This window comes from Capra hircus (genome assembly GCF_001704415.2).
Source record: "Capra hircus breed San Clemente chromosome X unlocalized genomic scaffold, ASM170441v1, whole genome shotgun sequence".
Taxonomy (NCBI): domain Eukaryota; kingdom Metazoa; phylum Chordata; class Mammalia; order Artiodactyla; family Bovidae; genus Capra; species Capra hircus.
The window spans coordinates 1,997,886-2,021,443 of NW_017189517.1; the positions used below are offsets into that span (position 1 = coordinate 1,997,886).

The 23,558-nt window shown below is 40.3% G+C and overlaps 1 protein-coding gene across 3 annotated transcripts in view; it reads right to left on the minus strand.

The window, feature by feature from the left end:
• ENOX2 (ecto-NOX disulfide-thiol exchanger 2) overlaps positions 1 to 20,524 on the minus strand; it is an 82,543-nt gene extending 62,019 nt beyond the window's left edge. For all 3 annotated transcript variants that reach the window (XM_018044265.1, XM_018044264.1, XM_018044266.1), the window contains exons 1-2: positions 20,387 to 20,524; positions 2,011 to 2,166 (exon numbers count right to left, since the gene is read on the minus strand). In XM_018044265.1, the coding sequence (XP_017899754.1) occupies positions 2,011 to 2,166; positions 20,387 to 20,483 (253 nt within the window). In that variant the 5' untranslated portion in view covers positions 20,484 to 20,524. The remainder of the gene's footprint in view (positions 1 to 2,010; positions 2,167 to 20,386) is intronic.
• Between the last annotated feature and the right edge of the window lie 3,034 nt (positions 20,525 to 23,558).

A 23,558-nucleotide genomic window follows, 5' to 3' on the forward strand; every position in this document is an offset into this window, starting at 1 on the left:
TTGACCATTGGATTTAGTATTGTGAAATCATTAGTGTCCTTTTTTTTTAAAGGTATGAAAAAAGTTTATAGCAACTAGTGCCATAAAATAAATACATATGATAATGTAGTGTCATTGTTATCTATTAATTTATCAAATATTTTAAAAGTATATTGTATAAATGTCACTGTCATGATCCTTATAAATGACTGGTTTCCAGGCATGAATGAGAATGCTTGTCTAACTTTATGAGTGCTAAATACATTAGTGTTATTAATCAAGGAACATTGTGATAGAGGGGTGGGACAAAAGCCCAAGTGAAGAAGATTTTGGAGAGAAGAAGAGAGAGACTGAAAACGGTAAAGATTAAGTCTTTTGAGGACTTTTGCTGCTAAGGAGTGTACAGAAACTTTTCTCTCTTAACTCTTGGAACATTAGAATTCCTTAGGGTGTCCTGTTTGGTTATCCTCCTCTTGATCTATACAAATCTCTCTGGTGGTCATTCTAGCAGCTTCAAATGATCTAATGTTTCAAGAAGGATGAAGGTTTCAAGCAGCTCTAAATATAGTAGAGAAATAAAATAATATACGGACTAAAAATTATCCATTGGATTTAGCCCCCAATATTTTAGTGAAAATGTATTAGAATGATAAATGATTAACTACTGTTTTAATTTTAGTACCTTTCTCATGGAAGTGTTTGGGAGATGGTAGGCTTAGAGATAGGTTGGAGAAGGGAGTGAGATTAAATGAGTTGAACTTGACTGAACTGTGGGCAAGTAGAAATGATATGTTTAAGATGGTCACATGATGCTGTGGAGACAGGAAAATTAGGATCACTAAGACAAAGTGTGTTGATCACCACCCAGTCCTACAAGGGTTGAGTTATAACCCACTGCATTTGCTGATCAACAATGTATCCTGAGAGGAATTTAGGATGAAAAGCAGGATGAGGCATTCTGTGATTTGGACAAGCAGGCCCTAAGGCTAGTTCAGTATATATTTCAAGAAGAATTTTAATGACCCTACATTCTTGAAGCCTCCCATCCACAGCAAAGCACTAACATCATTCACTTGAGATATCTGTTCTTGGTGATTAGCAGTGATCATTTATGCAGATATATGCTCAACTGTATATATTTCGTAGCCAAAAATCATAGATAAGCTGAGCTCTCTTCTGCCTGTTTGGAGTAGTTTTACTCAGAGCAAACTGATTTGCTGTCTGCTAGGCTGTAGTCCTCACCAAGACCCTGAATAAAATTTAAACTCACAACTCTTATGTTGCGGGTCTTTCTTTAAGTTGACAAAGCAGACCAGTGAAAGGCTTTTGAAGTCCAGAATTTGGACTTTGAATCTGTGGGCAATGGGAACTCTGAAACTTTTAGGGTTCTGTATATGTGACAAGGACCTGGAGGAAATGTTAGATGAGAGAAAGGGGAAGGAATCAATGGTAAAGATACTCTCTAATGAAGAAACAAAAGAGAAGCAGATCATACTGGTGCATCAGGAGACTGTGAGAGCCCCTAAATCACCTGATCTTATTGCTGAGAGGCCACTGGGTGTAAGAGACAGGCAGGAATAACTACTGGGGTTTATGATCAAGGCTTATCAGACATGGTTGGTGGGCTCTGGAGAAGATAAGTCAGTCATACCAGATTCCTACTCTTCCCATTGCCCCTGCTCTTTCCATTCACCTTTAAAAATCTTGGGGCTGTTAACAAAAATGGTACTTTTGCCATACTCTCAGCAGAGAACTAAGGGAGGCTTCTCTATTCATGTTTTCCCCACTCAAATAACCTGAGCCCCTTTTCAACAACATTCAATCCTAAAAAGGAACTGGAATGCCAGTTCACTTTAAGCTGTGTTAAGAGTGTTAAATTTTGAATTCAATTCCAAAGCTAGGTTCCCTCCCAGAAGCTACCACTTCATAGGCACTAATTGCCTTGTCAGGACTCTTAATACCAAAATGAATAACTAAAGGATTGATACACCAAAACATTTTGACTTGTGTGGAGAAAAAGCAGAGTATTACTTGGATTTGGAGGGAAGAGTGTGCAGCTTTTACAGTGAATGATCTCTTTTACTACTGGCATATCTGGTGGAATTGGAGGAGGTACTATTCCTAGGCCAGGCATCATTGGAGTTATTGGTGGAATTCCAGTCATCATTCCAAGAGCAGGATCAAAATCTAAAAAAAAGGAGAGGAAATAGAGAATAATCAGTTATACCAGGAAAGATCAAGTAGAGGTAGACTATTACCTTATAAGCTTCAAACCAAAGGTCTTTCTAAGACAGAGGCAAAATATTTAAGAAAACACATTATTAGCATTACAGGACCTTAAATATTATAATTGTGCATTTTCTTTAGGGCTGTTTCTGTTTGGCCAGTGATTATTTGTCTCTATATCTCATTTTGACATCCAAGGCCTTTTGTATTGAATAATATGCTGTGCCTTGTCCATTGATTTGCCTTCCACTAGTTCCCAACACACACTCTGTGCTGCATTCAGACCAGACTTCACATTGTCCCTTGTAACACTTCCTGTCTTTCTGCACTATAGCATGGTGTTAAAAGCGTACAGTTTTGGGGTTTAGGCAGACCTGGGTCCTAGTTCTCCTATTTGATTGGGAGATGAATCTTTTGTACCTCCATTCCATCATTTGCAAAATGGGGTTAATTCCACCTACTTTTATAGGAATTTGTGAGGAATAAACAAGATGATGAATGAAATGTGCCTAACATAATGTATAGCACAAAAATGCTCAATAAATAACTATTTTCTGTGCCTTTGTTCCTGTTGTTCTCCCTGCCTGCCTGGAATCATTTAAGCCTCCCCAAATTCTCCCCCATGGTTCAAGGCCTAGCTCAAAGTCCCACGCCCCCTGAAGAACACTTTCCAGGTAATTCTAGTTCATTTTTATTTCTGTGTCAAAAACTGTTCTATACCTGTTACCACTGAATTTTATTTTGCATCATCTTTTACTAATATTTCTTTCAGGTTTGCTTCTAGGGTGTGTGGGAGCCTCCAAACAAATATGTTTATGGGGCTTGTCTAGATACATAATTTGACTCACCCCAAATCAGCACCAATGCTATTCTGGTAGCCCATGTGATACCATGAAAGAAATACCATACCAGCCAGCTGGAGTGATTTACTTGCCAGGATACTCTCCTGGAACCAAGACCCTGGGAGGACTCTACAGGCATGAGTTCAGAAGCTCCTTGGGGTATCTAGTTCAATCCACATGTGGCATAAAGGACTGCAGAGTGCAAAGGGGAAAAATGGGGACTGAGGTCCACACAGGTTCAATTTGAGATTGGGGCCCCTTGCTTAGATGATAGTGCAAGCCTTGGTCAATGCCAGAATCTGGAGAAGAACCTAGAAAATTTTGAGAAAGGTGCTTCTTGCCATCAAGACCTACATAGGACCTGCTCTGGACTGGGGCATCTGTCCTGATGGTACCACCTACCTGGCCAGTCCTTGGCTCTGGAAAGGGACTTACAAAATACTGAGATAGTCATTCCAAAGCACGAGGTCCCCTGATGTGAGGGCCCTTGGCAGGGGCCCCACTTGCCTGGGTCTAAAGGCAGTACTTATTTCATTGTTTAAAATTTGTGTCTATAACAAGATGCACGTTTTTGAGAGGAGGGAGTGCATTGTACTTCATTTCCTCACCTCTCATTCCTGTCCTCTGTTAAGAAAGGCACAGTGTACTGCAAACGAAGAGAGTGTTGCATAAGGAGTCCTGATAATTTAGGGGTACTCATGGTAGCAGTGGTAGGTCCTAGTCCTCAAAACTTTACCCTGCTTACCACTCAGGCCCAAGGGACAGTGCCTTACTGTCTCCTTAAGGTGGCTCTGAGCCTCCCTGGTTGGCTCTCTAAGATGTTGAAAAAGTGTATCTAAATAGTGGAAAGAATCTGTGGTTCACACAGAAGCAAAGCTCCAGGTACAGTTAAGCCCAGAAGGAGGGAGTCTTATGACTGGGCAGATAAGCAGGTGGGTGGCACACAAGCAATACCCACTGCAAGCCAGCCTAAGAGAGCTAGGACATTCCCCATCCTCCCATGTGCCTGTCATGCAGAGATGCCAAGACCCTGAACATGTCTGGGAAGAAAACATTTTCTTCTAAGAGGAAATTTTATTTTTCTGAAAACAAATTGACTTTTAACCCTCATATGTTATCTCACCCAACACACAAGTATCCACTTGTACCTGAATGTGTGTGCTCACACACATGCACTCACACACATGCATGCTCCTTTCTTTCCTCCCTGTGATTCTCATCTCTACTTTCCTCCATATGCTAGTTGTATGACCATGGGGGATATTTCTTACTATCTGTGTGCCTCCATCTCCTTTTTGGTAAAAGTAGGGACAAATAATGACATTTAGCTCAAGGAATGAAAGGACAGAACAGATATAAAAAGCTCTGGCCTGATAGATGGTGGTCCTGATAGGTAAATTTCCTTTCTTCCATTCCAGACATGTGTCCACACACTAATAAATTCATTTGTTCAGGCACTCACTTCCACATCCCACGAACACTTGTGATAGCCTCCTATCTGTCAGACTCTAGACAGGGGGGCAGGGAGTCCAAGACTTTTTCCCATCTTGGAGAACTTAGGGCTCCTGACACCCTGTGTTCCTATGCTGTAGAATAAGAGCACTGTGGTTAAGAATGCTATTATGTCTTTGGAACATTTGATCTCTTGTGTATAAGATTTTGGAAAAATTGTTAACATTATTTCCCCCACTTACAAACTGCTAATTTTCAGTAGGAGAAGATCAGAATAGATTGTGTGCCAACTAAACAATCCCATCTATTTCTCCCTCCTACTGAAATGTTTGTCTTCCTTTTATTGTTCTGCCTGCCTCCTCATTGTTATTCATACAGTTCTGTCACTCACAACTCCACCTCACCACAGATTACAGAAACATCAGTTCATTAAACAAGTTTTGCCACTTCAGCTGAGAATGAAATGCCTGTCTCCATGTACTGTCTACTAATAAATGGAGACAAACAAAAAACAAATATGCAGGATAAATATAACTCTTGACTGATGTACTCACCACTGTGCTGTTCAGTATGATTACATTAATATTTTATGAAATTCATTTAAAAGCAAGTATATTCATGACATATGGCTAAAGCCAGAGTAGATAAACTCCCTTTCTTCTTTGGATTCAATATGCCAAGAGTTCCATAGGCTACACTGCCTAGCAGGGCTTGCTGGAGGGCAGGTTGTACATTGCACATGACATTTCAAGGGCTCCTATCACATTGATTATTTCTTTTGTTTATCTTCAACCATGAAGACCAAAGTAGACTTGAATTTCTAATACCAACATAGAAAAATAACTGTTTGAAATCATGGGTCTTACAGAAGTATTGCAGAACCTGAAAAAGAAGTCCAATAATTTAAAATACATTGGGAACAGAATACCAGAAAAGTTCTCTTCCTTTTCCAGATCCTATTCTGACTTGAGGGAATACAGCTAATATGTAGATAGTATTAGCACTTTACATTAGGAATTCAGACTTCTGAAGATTTGAAATTATTTTGTAAAAGGGTTGTGGAATAGGCCAAGGTATCCCCCCAAAGTACTTTCACAATAAATGCCCTATTCTGTTTTGCTTTTACCATATCTTCTTCTAAAACCTTTTCCCTACTGCCTTCTTGATTCTTGACATAGCCATTAGTGGAAGTGTCATAAGATGTTGGTTTGTATTCCCTCTTCTGATTCATGTATTTTCCAAACTTCAGCTTAATGGAAATGCTGCAAATGTTGTTTTGTAGTTGGGCCAGCTTGATCCTCTGACTTGCAGCTCTATTACATCTCTATTACATGATTTTTAAGTAATGTTTCAGTGTAGCCTTAAGTTTTCCTGCTGCCTAGCAACTTGCACTTAACTCAGCCTAGAGTAGTTATCCAGCAATATTACTGTCCCCTATTCTCTGTGCCTACCGAGCCAGGGAGCTGCAATGGAGGCATATGTCATTTCTCTGCTGCCGTCCAATCTTCCACATGTCTATCCACTCGTATGTCCTTAAATATTTCGATGCCAGCCCCTCTGCAGGTGTTGAGGTTGAAGGAATGAGTAAGACAAAATCATCAACCTCATAGTTCAGTTTGGGAAAAGCCATGCAAAGAGTTACAATGCTTTATCATCAATTATTATTATCATCACTATAATTGCTTATTGGGTGCTTCCATTGTGCTAGGGACTGTGCTAATATAATCTCATTCTAAATGACCTGTGGGCTAGGTACTATTATTACCTTTCCTTTCCTAGATAAATAAGCTGGGGCTCAGAGAGTTTAGTCACTTGCCCAATGTTACACAGCCAGTAACCGAGACAAGACCTAGGATTCAAATCCAGATCGGTTTAACTCTAATGCTCTTAACCACTACACCACCTCTCAGTGTACTATGGCAACTGTTTTCATGTATTAGTTTAATTACAGGTATAAGGTGAAACAGGTATGCTTAAAAACATGGTAGATGAATAACAAAATGTTTCTGTATAATTCTTTTTTCCAAGCATGGTGGATTGAAGGTGGATACAAAATTCTTTGATTCCCCTTCTGTCAAGAGGTAAGGGCTATGCCCCATCCCCTTGAGGATCTGGATGGGTTCTAGAACTGCTTTGACCAACAGAATATGGCAGAAGGGATGTGGTGCACGTTTTCAGGGCCAGGCCTCAAGAGACAGAAAATGTTTACTTGTCTCTGGGAATGCTTGCTATGAGAGCTTCAGTCACAATGTAACAAGTCTGACTACCATGCTGGAGAGACCATGTGGAGAGGGTCCTAGTGTAAATGGAAAGGAAGGATCCACCTGAGCCTAGTGTTTTATCTGTCCCTGCCAAGGTGCCATGCTTCCCAGGTGGCTCAGCTGTAAAGAATCCACTGGCCAATGCAGGACACAATGGAGATGTGACTTTGATCCCTGGGTCAGGAAGATCCCCTGGAGGAAGAAATGGCAACACACAGTATTCTCATCTGGAAAATTCCATGGACAGAGGAGCCTGGCAGGTTGCCATCCATGGGGTCATAAAGAGTTGGACAAACATTAGTCTACTCCGCTTTTCACAAAGTCCATGGGTCCGCAGGAAGAAAACAATACTTTTTGTCAGAATAAACTCTGTTTTCTACCTATCCAACTTGTAGAGTCCTTCAAATATTCCTGTGCAAAAGGCTTTCTTAAAGTTGCTTATCTCCACAGCCAAAATTTCCTGTTGACATATTCAATATATGTATTGTCACAGTGTTAGATGATTTAGAGGCCTTTGTTCTACATCCAAAGTCTCAACTGACTTTCACTACGGTAATGATTCGGGGAAAGAAAGTAGCATTTTTGAGAGTTGTATTTCAAACACAATGCTGGATGGTTTCTGAAACAGAATTATCTCATTTAATCCCCACAATTTAGGGGGATAAACTGGAGGCCAGAGAGAGGTGACTGGCCCAAGGTGGCATCCTTAGACACCTCAAGGGAAGGGTTCAGCCCTGGGTCTGGCCCATTCTTTCTCCAAGCACCATCCTGTATGCTCTATAACCAGAGAGACTTGAGATGGACTGGAGGGGGCTATCTTACAGCAACAAAGCTAATTAAGGCCAGAAAACACAACTCTGTGGTTAGGGAAGTTGAGATTATCTTAAGAGAAGAATACTGAAGGAACCAAAAAAAAAAAATAATCCAAAGTCTCAATTTTGACTTACAGGTGAAGTTGGAATTGTGGCAATGTATGAACTAGAGATAGGCAGATATAGGAGCTGAGGTATTTACTACCTTGCTTGCTTTTTCAGAACTGGACCCTGGTTCTGGCTGGCTGGAGGCCTCTCTCTGCCCTCAGAAAGGTGACTTCTCCCCATTCAAGTCCCCCTAGATCCATTAAAGGCATTTCTAATCTTTTAGGTATTCCAGAGACCCTTGATCACAAGGAGGTAGTCTGTATGCACAATAAAACCACTGAAATGCAACCTTGGATTAGTCTAAAATAAGTGTTCCAAATAGGATCTAATTATATATGCATAATTAAGCTATTTTATAGAAAATTATGATTCCAATTCAGGTATACATTTATGGTACATTATTGCTATCTCTTTAGACTTCCTACAAAATTCATTAGAAAATGAAGAATTACACTTGGGTACTGAGAAATTTTAACTCACTACAGTCCTGACTGCCTTCTCTCTACACAGATCCTTGAAAAAATCTTACAGGCAGACAACCTGAAGAGGGAACACAGATTTCTAAGCACAGCTTGGCTAAGTTGTGAGAAGATCTTGACCTTACAACAAGCCATCTTGGACATTTCTAAGTTTTTGCACAGGGACTCTCAAATTCTACCAAAAATCTGTCCTGCTTCTCCAGAAAATCACCAAAACCCCTGCTTCAGGCTAGTTGGAAAGCTGAGGCAGGGCCTACAATGACAAATGAGGCAGTAAGCTGGGCTTGGGTGGGTTATGTGGTATAATTTCAGCTCATAAAGACTCTCCTTAATAAATATCAACTTTGATCCCAAATTTCAGCCAATGAAGCTTTATTTCTTTAGTATAAGTTTTTGCAATTATCTATCTTTATAGCCCACCTTCCCCCTATTCCTTCCTATTTTGTTCTTTGTGTTCTTGTTAGAACATTTGGCAGATTCAGGGATGCTGTGAACACCTTTGGGAAGGCATTAGGGAGGACATTTCACACCTCATCTTTGGTTCCTAGATTTCTGGATTTTAGAGATGAATAAAATAAAAGCATATACATTTATATATTTAAGGTTGCCAACCTCTTAATTTGCCAAGAAAAGACATGGAAAAAAATAACAAAAACTAACCATGTACCATTTTGCAATTCATAAAAGACAGAACATTTAAAACCAAAAATATAGGAAATCTATAATCTCTGAATAAAAAACAGTCCTTTCAATTGAGCAAATACAGCTTCATAAAAAATACACTATATTCTTAGCTTCTACACTTTGCATCAGACTAAGGAATGCAGAATCAGCTGGTCCTGGGTTACATCCCAGTGTTTGGGCTTTGGAGATGGCTCAACTATCTTAGTGTGCACCACTATATATGAAGATTTCTATGAAAAAATCCTTTCAGAACTATAGTGTCAAACACAGATACACATGTGTTAAGTGCCATGACTTCTCCTGAGGATTGATATATTTTTTTCTACAGGGAAAATGCAAACTATATAACTGATCAGGTTTCCCTTCTGTTTTGGCTGCTGCTGCTGCTGCTGCTAAGTCGCTTCAGTCGTGTCTGACTCTGTGCGACCCCATAGATGGCAGCCCACCAGGCCCCCCCATCCCTGGGATTCTCCAGGCAAGAACACTGGAGTGGGTTGCCATTTCCTTCTCCAATGCATGAAAGTGAAAAGTGAAAGGGAAGTCGTTCAGTCGTGTCCGACTCCTAGCGACCCCATGGACTGCAGCCCACCAGGCTCCTCCGTCCATGGGATTTTCCAGGCAAGAATACTGGAGTGGGATGCCATTGCCTTTGTTTTGGCTACCTGGTCACAAGTGCAGCTCCCCTTTAGAAACTGAGTGGGATTCTATGACCTATACATCTGAATTCTAATTAAGTTCTCCCTACATGGCCTTCACCTTCTATTCTCATTTATATTTTCCCAGATGATGGTTTATTTTACTTGTAATTTTTCTCTTTAACTGTAATCTTTTTTATAAGCTGCCTCAAATGTTTCATGGAATGGGGTGATGGAAATCAATTCAGGATTTAACAATTGTTCCCATACTGTATAATCTTGCATACCTTGCAGTCATTGGTGTCCCATTTCCTCTGCCTGGACTGTTGTTAGTTCCTTGTCTTTTTCACCGGACATTTAACTATATATCCCTAAACACTGAGCTCAAATGTTGTCCCTTCTATGAAACTTCCCTGATCACCACTACCCACCTAACACCTCCTCCATTCCACCCTGGATGAAACAAAACTTTTCCATATCTATCTACTATGACACTTGCATCATTGTAGTGCAGTGATACAGACTTTGCTGCCTCTGCCACTGGATTCTGAGCTCAAAGGCAATGATCGAAGAATTGGTGCTTTTGAACTGTGGTGTTGGAGAAGATTCTTGAGAGTCCCTTGGACTGCAAGGAGATCCAACCAGTCCATCCTAAAGGAAATCAGTCCTCAATATTCATTGGAAGGACTGATGCTGAAGCTGAAACTCCGATACTTTGGCCACCTGATGCGAAGAACTGACTCATTTGAAAAGACCCGGATGCTGGGAAAGATTGAAGGCAGGAGGAAAAGGGGACGACAGAGAATGAGGTGGTTGGATGGTATCACTGACTCAATGGACATGAGTTTGAGTGAACTCTGGGAGTTGGTGATGCACAAGGAGGCCTAGCATGCTGCAGTCCATGGGGTCACAAAGAGTCGGACATGACTGAGTGACTGAACTGAACTGAAGTGAGGGCTTCTCACATACAGCAGGCCTCAATAAATATTTCTTGTATGAATGAATAAATAAACCATCACACTCTACTGGATTCCTCATAATAGTTTCCTTGGGAAGTCTTGAGAGTACCATCACTTGGTAGGATTCAAGATTGTTTCTGAGAGACATTGGTTCTGTTTGGTACATTGGCTTATATATTATTGGCTCTTGGTGAAGTGTCCACCATGATGATGAATAGTGCTCTCCTTTCTCAGAATCTCAACCTTATCTGCCACTGAAGGCACATTCTATTTGTGGAAAATATTAAAATAACAGAAACCCAAGTCTGGGCCTCCTTGAGGAGCTTGGAGCACAGTGAGCTATCATGTGTCACACATCTTCATTCTTCTTTCTGTTCTCATCAGAGTTTGCCTGCTATGTCCAGTGAGAACTTCTTAAGAATGACAGTTTTCATAGATGGGCTGGGTCTTGCTCTGGGAATAAGGTCCATGAGTCCATATTTTCCAACATCTCTCATTATGGAGGAGGCATAGTCAATACAGTGGAGCCACCATAATGAGGAACACTTCTTCTTTGGGATTTCACAGGCTCCATTTGCTTGCTAAGGATATTTTAATTTAGGGGAAAATAAAGGAAGCAACACACAGTATTCAGCAAGTACCCTTTAACTGGTCCATTCTTGGATTCATCCGGGATGACAGGCAGAACAATGTTCCTTAAAAAGGCAGCTTGACTCTTTTTGGTGGCTCCCTTCATGTGAAAAGTAACATTAATCTTATTTGACCAGCTTGGAAAAGCAAATACTCTTGCAGGAAAGACAGGAGCTGGCCAGAGGGGACCTTCTAATCTGCCATCATTGTGGATTAACTTTATTGAATAGCAATTGTCCAAAAAACACCATGTTAGATGAAAGGGAGCTCCATAACAACCCCCAGAGATGGCCTGTCTCTGTTCCCCATCCAATGAATATATTAAGCTAGACATTGCCCTGATGATAGATATGTGTCCAAGAGACTCAGCATCCATGACAGTGTGCATTTGAACTCTCTGGGGGACGTCAAGAAAGCTTATATATCATTTGTTTTTCATCATTGACAAAGCCTTTTCTATTGTCAGAGATAGGCCAGATGAGACAGTTCTGTATGGCTCATTTGCTGCCTTTTCCAATGTAAGGAATTTGGGGCAGTAGGAAGAGGAGTACGGGGATGTTTTATTCCATTCAGTTAAAATATTATATAAAAATATTGCAGCCCCCCTATTTCCCAGATTCTAGCAAGAAAATGGGTAGGCAGCATTGGAGTGTAGTGCCCACCTTCTACTTCTCTGGATGACAGGGAGCAGTCATCAGCACTGTCAGACACATACTGCTCTCTTTACCTGCCACTGTCCAGTGCTTCTCCAGGGACAAATGTGCCCCTGCATTCATTATACTTTGTTGTTGTTAAGAACAGAAATAAGTCATAATTCAACATTTTTTGTGAGTCATCTATCAGATGTGAACTTGAAATAATAATAATAATCATAGCTGACTTCACTGAGGAATTACTGTGAGTCAGGCATCATTCTAAGACTTTACATTACATGTATTAACTCAGTAATCCTCATGACAATGCTGAGTCATAGATGCTATTATTATTCTGTTTGACAAATGGAGAAACTGACTCAGAGAGAGGTTAGGTAAATTGTCGAAGGTTACACAGTTACTTAATGGCAAAGCAGGGATTTATGTGAACCTAGGCTTAAAGCTCAACATTCAGAAAACAAAGATCATGGCATCTGGTCCCATCACTTCATGGGAAATAGATGGGGAAACAGTGGAAACAGTGTCAGACTTTATTTTTTTCGGCTCCAAAATCATTGCAGATGTTGATTGCAGCCATGAAATTAAAAAACGCTTACTCCTTGGAAGAAAAGTTATGACCAACCTAGATAGCATATTCAAAAGCAGAGACATTGCCCACAAAGGTCCGTCTAGTCAAGGCTATGGTTTTCCCAGTGGTCATGTATGGATGTGAGAGTTGGACTGTGAAGAAAGCTGAGCACTGAAGAATTGATGCTTTTGAACTGTGGTGTTGGAGAAGACTCTTGAGAGTCCCTGGGACTGCAAGGAGATCCAACCAGTCCATTCTGAAGGAGATAAGCCTGAGGATTTCTTTGGAGGGAATGATGCTGAAGCTGAAACTCCAGTACTTTGGCCACCTCATGCGAAGAGTTGACTCATTGGAAAAGACTCTGATGCTGGGAGGGATTGGGGGCAGGAGGAGAAGGGGACAACAGAGGATGAGATGGCTGGATGGCATCACTGACTCGATGGACGTGAGTCTGAGTGAACTCCGGGAGTTGGTGATGGACAGGGAGGCCTGGCATGCTGCTATTCATGGGGTAGCAAAGAGTCGGACACAACTGAGTGACTGAACTGAACTGAACTGAGGAAGTCTATATCCAGGGCCCACATTCTAATCTCAATGATTAAACCACTTTCCTAAAATAATACAGAAAAGAGAAAAAAAATCACATATAACTGAACTGATCTTATACATAGCTTTACAAAGTGTGTCAGTTTAGCACTATTGCCCCATATACATTTAAGAGAGGGGCACTACTGAACTAAATGTCAGTATTTCTAAGACAGTTTTCCAAAACTTTCCTTGGACCATAGCGAAATGATCACTGAATCACAAGGTTGAAGGGGACCCTAAGAAGCCATTTTTTCATAGTCCTTAAGAAAACAAGAGGAGGGCAAAGGAGCTTGAAGTAGAAATTAAAATCACTCTTGAGGTTACAAATGTCTAGTTGGGGTGGATGTGAGGAACACTCAGTAGAGCCAACACTGGCTCTCTAGCAGCCAAGTACTTTCAATGTAAATGGCAGCTTAGTAGCCATCTGAAGGAAGTATGTTAATATTTCCTTTATCTTAAATAACATGTAAAATGACTAATAGCATAATAATGACACTAGTTAAACCTTCATTGAGTGCTTATTACATACCAAGCATTGTGCTAAGTATATTATTTAACCTTCACAGCAATCCTATGAGGTACATACTATAATCACCTCCATTTTATAGATGAGAAAACTGAGATACTGCCAGTAGTGCCTAATGTGGCTCCCGTGCCCTGTCAAAAAAAAGTGCATACTGCACTGTTTTTCTGACAGAATGTGGTCCACTGGAGAAGGGAATGGCAAACCACTTCAGTATTCTTGCCTTGAGAACCCCATAAACAGTATGAAAAGGCAAAATGATAGGATACCAAAAGAGGAACTCCCCAGGTCATTAGGTGCCCAATATGCTACTGGAGATCAGTGGAGAAATAACTCCAGAAAGAATGAAGGGATGGAGCCAAAGCAAAAACAATACCCAGTTGTGGATGTGACTGGTGATAGAAGCAAGATCCGATGCTGTAAAGAGCAATATTGCATAGGAACCTGGAATGTTAGGTCCATGAATCAAGGCAAATCGGAAGTGGTCAAACAAGAGATGGCAAGGGTGAACGTCGACATTCTAGGAATCAGCGAACTAAAATGGACTGGAATGGGTGCATTTAACTCAGATGACCATTACATCTACTACTGCGGGCAGGAATCCCCCAGAAGAAATGGAGTAGCTATCATGGTCAACGAAAGAGTCCGAAATGTAGTACTTGGATGCAATCTCAATAACGACAGAACGATCTCTGTTCATCTCCAAGGCAAACCATTCAATATCACAGTTATCCAAGTCTATGCCTGAACCAGTAACGCTGAAGAAACTGAAGTTGAATGGTTCTATGAAGACCTACAAGATCTTTTAGAACACCTACAAGATCTTTTAGAACTAACACCCAAAAAAGATGTCCTTTTCATTATAGGGGACTGGAATGCAAAAGTAGGAAGTCAAGAAACACCTGGAGTAACAGGCAAATTTGGCCTTGGAATGTGGAATGAAGCAGGGCAAAGACTAATAGAGTTTTGCCAAGAAAATGCACTGGTCATAGCAAACACCCTCTTCCAACAACACAAGAGAAGACTCTACACATGGACATCACCAGATGGTCAACACCAAAATCAGACTGATTATATTCTTTGCAGCCAAACATGGAGAAGCTCTATACAGTCAGCAAAAACAAGACCAGGAGCTGACTGTGGCTCAGATCATGAACTCCTTATTGACAAATTCAGACTTAAGTTGAAGAAAGCAGGGAAAACCACTAGACCATTCAGGTATGACCTAAATCAAATCCCTTATGATTATACAGTGGAAGTGACAAATAGATTTAAGGGTCTAGATCTGATGGATAGAGTGCCTGATGAACTATGGAATGAGGTTCGTGACATTGTACAGGAGACAGGGATCAAGACCATCCCCATGGAGAAATGCAAGAAAGCAAAATGGCTGTCTGGGGAGGCCTTACAAATAGCTGTGAAAAGAAGAGAGGTGAAAAGCAAAGGAGAAAAGGAAAGATATAAGCATCTGAATGCAGAGTTCCAAAGAATAGCAAGAATAGATAAGAAAGCCTTCTTCAGTGATCAATGCAAAGACACAGAGGAAAACAACAGAATGGGAAAGACTAGAGATCTCTTCAAGAAAATTAGAGATACCAAGGGAACATTTCATGTAAAGATGGGCTCGATAAAGGACAGAAATGGTCTGGACCTAACAGAAACAGAAGATATTAAGAAGAGGTGGCGAGAATACATGGAAGAACTGTACAAAAAAGATCTTCACGACCCAGATAATCATGATGATGTGATCACTAATCTAGAGCCAGATATCTTGGAAAGTGAAGTCAAGTGGGCCTTAGAAAGCATCACTACGAACAAAGCTAGTGGAGGTGATGGAATTCCAGTTGAGCTATTTCAAATCCTGAAAGATGATGCTGTGAAAGTGCTACACTCAATATGCCAGCAAATTTGGAAAACTCAGCAGTGGCCACAGGACTGGAAAAGGTCAGTTTTCATTCCAATCCCAAAGTAAGGCACTGCCAAAGAATGCTCAAACTACCACACAATTACACTCATCTCACATGCTAGTAAAGTAATGCTCAAAATTCTCCAAGCCAGGCTTCAGCAATACGTGAACTGTGAACTCCCTGATGTTCAAGCTGGTTTTAGAAAAGGTAGAGGAACCAGAGATCAAATAGGCAACATCTGCTGGATCATGTAAAAAGCAAGAGAGTGCCAGAAAAACATCTATTTCTGCTTTATTGACTATGCCAAAGCCTTTGACTGTGTGGATCACAAGAAACTGTGGCAAATTCTGAAAGAGATGGGAATACCAGACCACCTAACCTGCCTCTTGAGAAACCTATATGCAGGTCAGGAAGCAACAGTTAGAACTGGACATGGAACAACAGACTGGTTCCAAATAGGAAAAGGAGTACGTCAAGGCTGTATATTGTCACCCTGCTTATTAACTTCTATGCAGAGTACATCATGAGAAATGCTGGACTGAAAGAAACACAAGCTGGAATCAAGATTGCCAGGAGAAATATTAATAACCATAGATATGTAGATAACACCACCCTTATGGCAGAAAGTGAAGAGGAACTAAAAAGCCACTTGATGAAAGTGAAAGAGGAGAGTGAAAAAGTTGGCTTAAAGCTCAACATTCAGAAAACGAAGATCATGGCATCTGGTCCCATCACTTCATGGGAAATAGATGGGGAAACAGTGGAATCAGTGTCAGACTTTAGTTTTTTGGGCTCCAAAATCACTGCAGATGGTGACTGCAGCCATGAAATTAAAAGACGCTTTCTCCTTGGAAGAAAAGTTATGACCAACCTAGATAGTATATTCAAAAGCAGAGATGTTACTTTGCTGAGTAAGGTCCGCCTAGTCAAGGCTATGGTTTTTCCTGTGGTCATGTATGGATGTGAGAGTTGGACTGTGAAGAAGGCTGAGTGCCGAAGAATTGATGCATTTGAACTGTGGTGTTGGAGAAGACTCTTGAGAGTCCCTTGGACTGCAAGGAGATCCAACCAGTCCATTCTGAAGGAGATCAGCCCTGGGATTTCTTTGGAAGGAATGATGCTAAAGCTGAAGCTCCAGTACTTTGGCCACCTCATGTGAAGAGTTGACTCATTGGAAAGGACTCTGATGCTGGGAGAGATTGGGGGCAGGAGGAGAAGGGGACGACCCAGGATGAGATGGCTGGATGGCATCATGGACTCGATGGACGTGAGTCTGAGTGAACTCCGGGAGATGGTGATGGACAGGGAGGCCTGGCATGCTGCCATTCATGGGGTCACAAAGAGTCAGACACGACTGAGTGACTGAACTGAACTGCACTGTTTGTCAATCAGCTGTCCAAAAATGTCTCTGTAGTTCTTACTACACAGGAAATTATGGATAGGGAAATAGAAAATAAGGTCAATGCCTTAGAAGAAGCAGAAGAAGCAGTCCTGCTTACAGGGCAAGATATTACAGATTTAAAAATTAAGCTGTCTTTAAGGTGCCATGCTGAATTTAAATGGATGTGTGTTACCCTTCTACAAGTGAATGATTTCATACATTCTTGGGAACACATTAGGAATCATATTTTAGGCGTCTGGAATCATTCAGATTTTAGTATCAATATTTTTAAGTTATATCAGGATATTCAGAGTATGAAGCAGGCAGAGTTTGACTTTTCCTCTCAATGACTTTCTAATTCCCCTTTTGATAATCTGGAGGGATATCTTTCCCATGGATCCTTTTTTACAGTGATGATTAATGCGGCCATGTGCTTGTGCCTGTTGGTTCTGATTTGTGTAACAGCCCTGTGCCTTTTCAGAATACTCAACCGAAGTGTTTCTGCCCTATCTACTGAGTTTCATACTTATGCTCTAAAAAATACGAAAGAGGGAGATGTCAGGAGCCATGTTAGGCATTACTGACAAAATGGAGGCATGGCCCCAGCCCCCTCTCCTCATTCCGCAGGCATGGACCCAGGATGAAGGAGTTAGCTCTTGTGATTCTGACTTGTTCTTCCTTTCTTTGGTTGAGTTGGCTGGAAAGAATGTTAAGGTGCTTATTGTTCTTGAGAGAAGCATGAGAAAGCACAAAGCCTTCTCCGGTTGTGCCCAGAAAATAATCTATAAAGTAAGCATTGACATTTGTTCAAGGATTTTTACAAAGAATGTCCCAGGATGAACACGTAGGCTTCAGCTTGAGGCCATGGGAAGGATTGTTATCTGAGACCTGTTTGTGAGGGAAATGTTTATGGCAGAGGAAGTTGGCTGAGTTTAGGGTTTAGGAATAATTAAGAATAGTTAGAAGCCTTTTTAGGAGATAGTGAGTTTAGGATACTAGGGGCAAGCAGGATTTAGAAAGATAAGAAATAAACTGAGGAATATGGTATGCAGCCCAGACATAAGCATGAGTTACAATGTAATCACAAGTAAACATGATTCTGAGAGAATCGCTGAAGCAGGAACTCTGTTTGAAGGGCAACAATGAGAAAATTATCTGGGTGAGGGGGAACTGAAAATGTCAAACCTCTGACCTAATGCTTTTGAAAAAATATAAAAGAGAACCTGATGCTTGAAATAAATATGTAGTCCTGTACCTCGAGTCAGAGCCTACATCATTTCCCGCCGACACTGCTCATCCCTTCAAGCTGATCTGCTGGCTGCTGGAGTTGGACTCCAGCAAAATACAAATAGGTCAAATAACTTGCTCAAGGTCATGTAGCTAGAAAGTGGCAAAGCCAGAAATTAACACAAGCTGTTTGTCCTTGCAACCTGTGTTATTAAATACTAAGCAAGGTACTGTTTCTGCAGAAATAGCCATCTGAGCTACTGTTATGAAAACCATCCCAATTTTCTAGGCTTAACATTAACCCAAGCACAAGCATTGGGACTGTAACAATGGTTTGGATGACCTTTTTACTCTCAAAGCTAGGCCTTTTTTTGTTGTTCCACATTTTAGATGGCTGGCTAAACACTGAAGATTACTTTGTGAGCACAGATTTATGTTTAGATACGGTAATTTACAAATAATCTGATATAAGCTAATGTTTAGTTCCCTTGATATCAGAGCAGATCTGGCCTCAAGATATTTTTGAAGATATATACCCATACAGCTCAGACTTCCATGAATTGATAATATTTAAGCCAAATCAGATAATCTAGTTGCCCTAGACTATGAGATTGTGATTCAGAACTACTGTATATAAAGCTATAATATATGAAATTTTAGTTTAAATTCTATTATAATGAAATAAGAAAGAAAAACGAAACAGAAAACCCATTACTCCTTTCAGAAATGTTTATGAGAAGTATATTAATTTTGATTTTCAAATGGCCAACATTTTGGAGCACTGACTATGTGTCAGGCATTGTCGAAGTACGATTTAATTCTCACAACAACCCTACATGCATCACTCTAGATTTGTTTCTCAACTTTAATGAGCTTATGAATTACGTGGGGATCATGGGAAAATTCAGCTTTGATTCAGTAGGTCTGGGCTGTGGCCTAAGATTCTGGAATTCTTAACAGCTTCCAGGTTATCTGGACCACACTTTGAGTAGCAAGTAGCGTAGATTGGCCTTTAGTGAATTTGGAAGATTAACATTTAGGATGTTTTAAAAGTACTCCAGGATTCATGATATGGTGATTCTCTAATGTCTTCACAAACTCATTTTAAAAATCAAATTTATATTTTATATATCATTTATAATCATTCAAGAATTTACATTTGCATATTTGCCTACTTGCTAACATTTCTTTGTGACCCTCCAAATCAATACTCACAGTACTTTCATGGTCATTTAAGGTCATATGCAGAGGTAATACAAGATTTGAGTTGCCCAAGGCACTCAATTTAATTAAAAGACGCTTACTCCTTGGAAGCAAAGTTATGACCAACCTAGATAGTATATTTAAGAGCAGAGACATTACTTTGCCGACTAAGGTCTGTCTAGTCAAGGCTATGGTTTTTCCTGTGGTCATGTATGGATATGAGAGTTGGACTGTGAAGAAGGCTGAGCGCTGAAGAATTGATGCTTTTTGAACTGTGGTGTTGGAGAAGACTCTTGAGAGTCCCTTGGACTGCAAAGAGATCCAACCAGTCCATTCTGAAGGAGATCATCCCTGGGATTTCTTTGGAAGGAATGATGCTAAAGCTGAAGCTCCAGTACTTTGGCCACCTCATGCGAAGAGTTGACTCATTGGAAAAGACTCTGATGCTGGGAGGGATTGGGGGCAGGAGGAGAAGGGGACGACTGAGGATGAGATGGCTGGATGGCATCACGGACTCGATGGACGTGAGTCTGAGTGAACTCCGGGAGTTGGTGATGGACAGGGAGGCCTGGCATGCTGCTATTCATGGGGTTGCAAAGAGTCGGACACGACTGAGTGACTGAACTGAACTGAACTGAACTGAAGGCACATTAACAAACCCATTTTAATGGTTAATTGCTCTGACATTTCAGGAAGTTTTTTGTGTCTAAACAAAACCCTTCAGATGATATGGCATTTTTATTCTGACTTTTATCTTTAGTGGAGATGGAGTTAGTACACAGTGCCCATTCTCTTACAGGTTACTTTTTTAAAAAATATTCGAACAGTTATTCAATGTTAACAATAGTCTTTGGGTTATTTTTCACCATCTCCTGTCTTTTCCTTTAGGAACCTAAGATTTTTGGGATGTCTAAGTTCTCATTTTAGCTCCATGTTTATTTGCTTCACTTAAGAAATGTATAAAATTAGACAAACCGTAATTCCTTGCTGAATTCTCTTGTACTTTTATTTCAATGAACTACTTAAATGTTCAGTGACCATATCCTGCATCTGATATACCCCTAGCTTGACCATAGTGCAATAGGGAGTATACTAGTAACTACAGGCCACCCTGTAATTCATGAGCTATAAAGCTCATATTACAAAAATGCACACTCTAGGCAGAATCTAGTAAATGTCAACTTCAAAATAAGTTGTGTCATACTGTTATATTTATGTTCACATGGTCAATAAAAAGAAACACTTGTGAGGTGATTAAAAATAGCATACCAGGTAAAATTGGTTGTCCAGCAATTCCCAGTGGTGCCATTCCAAGATTATTCATTGCTGTGGCCCATGCAGTTGGATCAGATATAGGTAGAGTCATTGCAGTTGAATCCACATTCAGAGTTCTACTATTATCAGCTAGAAAGAAATGACAAGCAAAATAATTTGTTGTATTTAGGTTTCAGTATCCGGTTCACTTATCATTGTGAATCTGCCAAACTCTTTATAGAAATGGACTGATGGACAAGTGCTGGATACAGCCTTAATTTCAGCTCTTTACAAGGGTTAAAACAATACAGCTTGAACTGGCAGGAAGTCATAGAATTTGAACACAGTTTATCAGATAGCATTTTAGTGTTTCTTTCTCTCTTTCTCTCTCCCTCTACTCTTCCCCTACTTTCTTCCCTCACTCCTTCCTACCTGTTTTAAAGTCAAAGAAAACTTTTTTTTAGAGCAGTTTTAGGTTCACAGTGAAAGTGAGGGAAAAGTACAGAGATTACACATATACTTCCACCCCCACACATGCACTGCCTCTCCCATTATCAATATCCCTCACGAGAGTGGTTCATTTGTTACAATGGGCAAATGTATATTGATGTATCATAATCACTCAAAAGCCATAGTTTACATTAGGCTTCAGTTTGGTGTTTTACATTCTATAGGTTTTGAAAAATTTATAACATACAGCCATATCACACATGGTAATTTCACTGCCCTAAAATTCCTTTGTGCTCTGCTTATTCATCCTTGTCCTCTCCCCCAACTCCAGCAATCACTGATCTTTTACCATCTCAACAGTTTTGCTTTTTCTAGCATGTTATATACTTGGAATCATACAGTATGTAGCCTTTTCACATTGGCTTTTTTCACTTAGTCTTATGTATTTAAGTTTACGCCAAGTCTTTTCATGGCTCCATAGCTCATTTATCTTTAGTGCTGAATAATATTTCATTGTCTGAATATACCAGCATTTATCTTTTTACCTACTGAAGGACATTGTGGTTACTTCAAAGTTTTGGCAATTATGAATAAAACAGCTATAAACATTTTTGTACACATTTTGCATGAACATAAGTTTTCAACTCCTTTGGGTAAACAGTAAAGGAATGCAATCACTGGACCCTATGGTAAGAACATATATGGTTTTATAAGAAGTCGTCAATGCATGTGTACCCCAGTGTTCATCACAACACTGTTTACAATAGCTAGGACATGGAAGCAACCTAGATGTCCATTGGCAGACGAATGGATAAGAAAGTGTGGTACATATACACAATGGAATATTACTCAGCTATTAAAAAGAATGCGTTTGAGTCAGTTCTAATGAGGTGGATGAAACCGGGGCCTAATATACAGAATGAAGTAAGTCAGAAAGAAAAACACAAATACTGTATATTAATGCATATATATGGAATTTAGAAAGATGGTAACGACGACCTTATATGCGAGACAGCAAAAGAGACACAGATATAAAGAAGACTTTTGGACTCTGTGGGAGAAGGCAAGGGTGGGATGATCTGAGAGAATAGCATTGAAACATGTATATTAACATATGTGAAAGAGATGACCAGTCCAAGTTCAATGCATGACACAAGGCACTCAAAGCCGGTGCACTGGGACAACCCAGAGGGATAGGATGGGGAAGGAGGTGGGGGGCGGGGGTTGGGACAGGGGGGACACATATACACCTGTGGCTGATTCATGTCAATGTATGGCAAAACCCACCAAAATATTGTAAAGTAATTAGCCTCCAATTAAAATAAATTAATTAATTTTAAAAAAACGAAGTCATCAATGCTTCTTCCAAAGTACTTGTACCATTTTGCATCCCCATCTCCAGTAAATGAGAGTTCCTATTGATCCACATCATCATCAGTATTCAGTGTTATCAGTATTCTAGATTTTGGCCATTCTAATAGGTTTGTAGTGGTATTTTTTTGTTGTTTTAATTTGCATTGCCCTGATGTCATATGATGGAAAGCAGCTTTTCAATATCCTTATTTACCATCCATACATTTTCTTTGATGAGGTGGAGGTGGAGCTTCCCTTGTAGCTCAGTTGGTAAATAATCTGCCTGCAGTGCAGGAGACCTGGGTTCAATCCCTGGGTTGGGAAGATCCCCTGGAGAAGGAAATGGCAACCCATTCCAGTATCCTTGCCTGGAAAATATCATGGACAGAGGAGCCTGGTGGGCTGCAGTCCATGGGGTAGCAAAGAGTCGGGCACGACTGAGCGACTAACACTTACTATATGAGTCATTGGTCTATTTTTCAATCAGGCTGTTTGTTTTACTATTGTTGAATTTTAAGAGTTCCTTGTATATTTCAGATAATAGTCCTTTATCAGGTATGTATTTTGTAAATACTTTCTTCAAGTCTATGCCTTGTTTTCTCAATCTCTTGACATTGTCTTTCACAAAGCTTTTAATTTTAATGAAGTTTAGGTGACCAAAATTTTCTTTAATGGATCATATTTTTGGTATTATAGTTAAATAGTTATACCCATATCCAAGGTGTCATCTAGGTTTTCTCTTATGTTGTCTTCTAGGAGTTTTATAGTTTTGCTTGTTACATTTTGGTCTATGATCCATTTTGAGTTAGTTTTGTGATGGGTATAAGATTTGTATGTAGATTCATTTTTTTGCATGTGGATGTACAGTTGTTTTAGCACATTTGTTGAAGAGACTGCCTTTGCTCCATTCATCAAAGATCTGTTGATTCTATTCATGTGGGTCTATTTCTGGGCTCTCTATTCTGTTTCATTGATCTATTTGTCTATTTTTCACCAATGCCACACTGTCTTGATTACTGTAGCTTTATAGCAAGTCTACGGAGAAGGCAATGGCACCCCACTCCAGTACTCTTGCCTGGAAAATCCCATGGATGGAGGTGCCAGGTGGGCTGCAGTCCATGGGGTCGCTGAGTCGGACACGACTGAGCGACTTCACTTTCACTTTTCGCTTTCATACATTGGAGAAGGAAATGGCAACCCACTCCAGTATTCTTGCCTGGAGAATCCCTGGGATGGTGGAGCCTGGCGGGCTGCCATCTATGGGGTCGCACAGAGTCGGACACGACTGAAGCGACTTAGCAGTAGCAGCAGCATAGTAAGTCTTAAAGTTGTATAGCATTCTTCTTCAATATTTTGTTGGCTATTCTGATCAGGTCTTTTACCT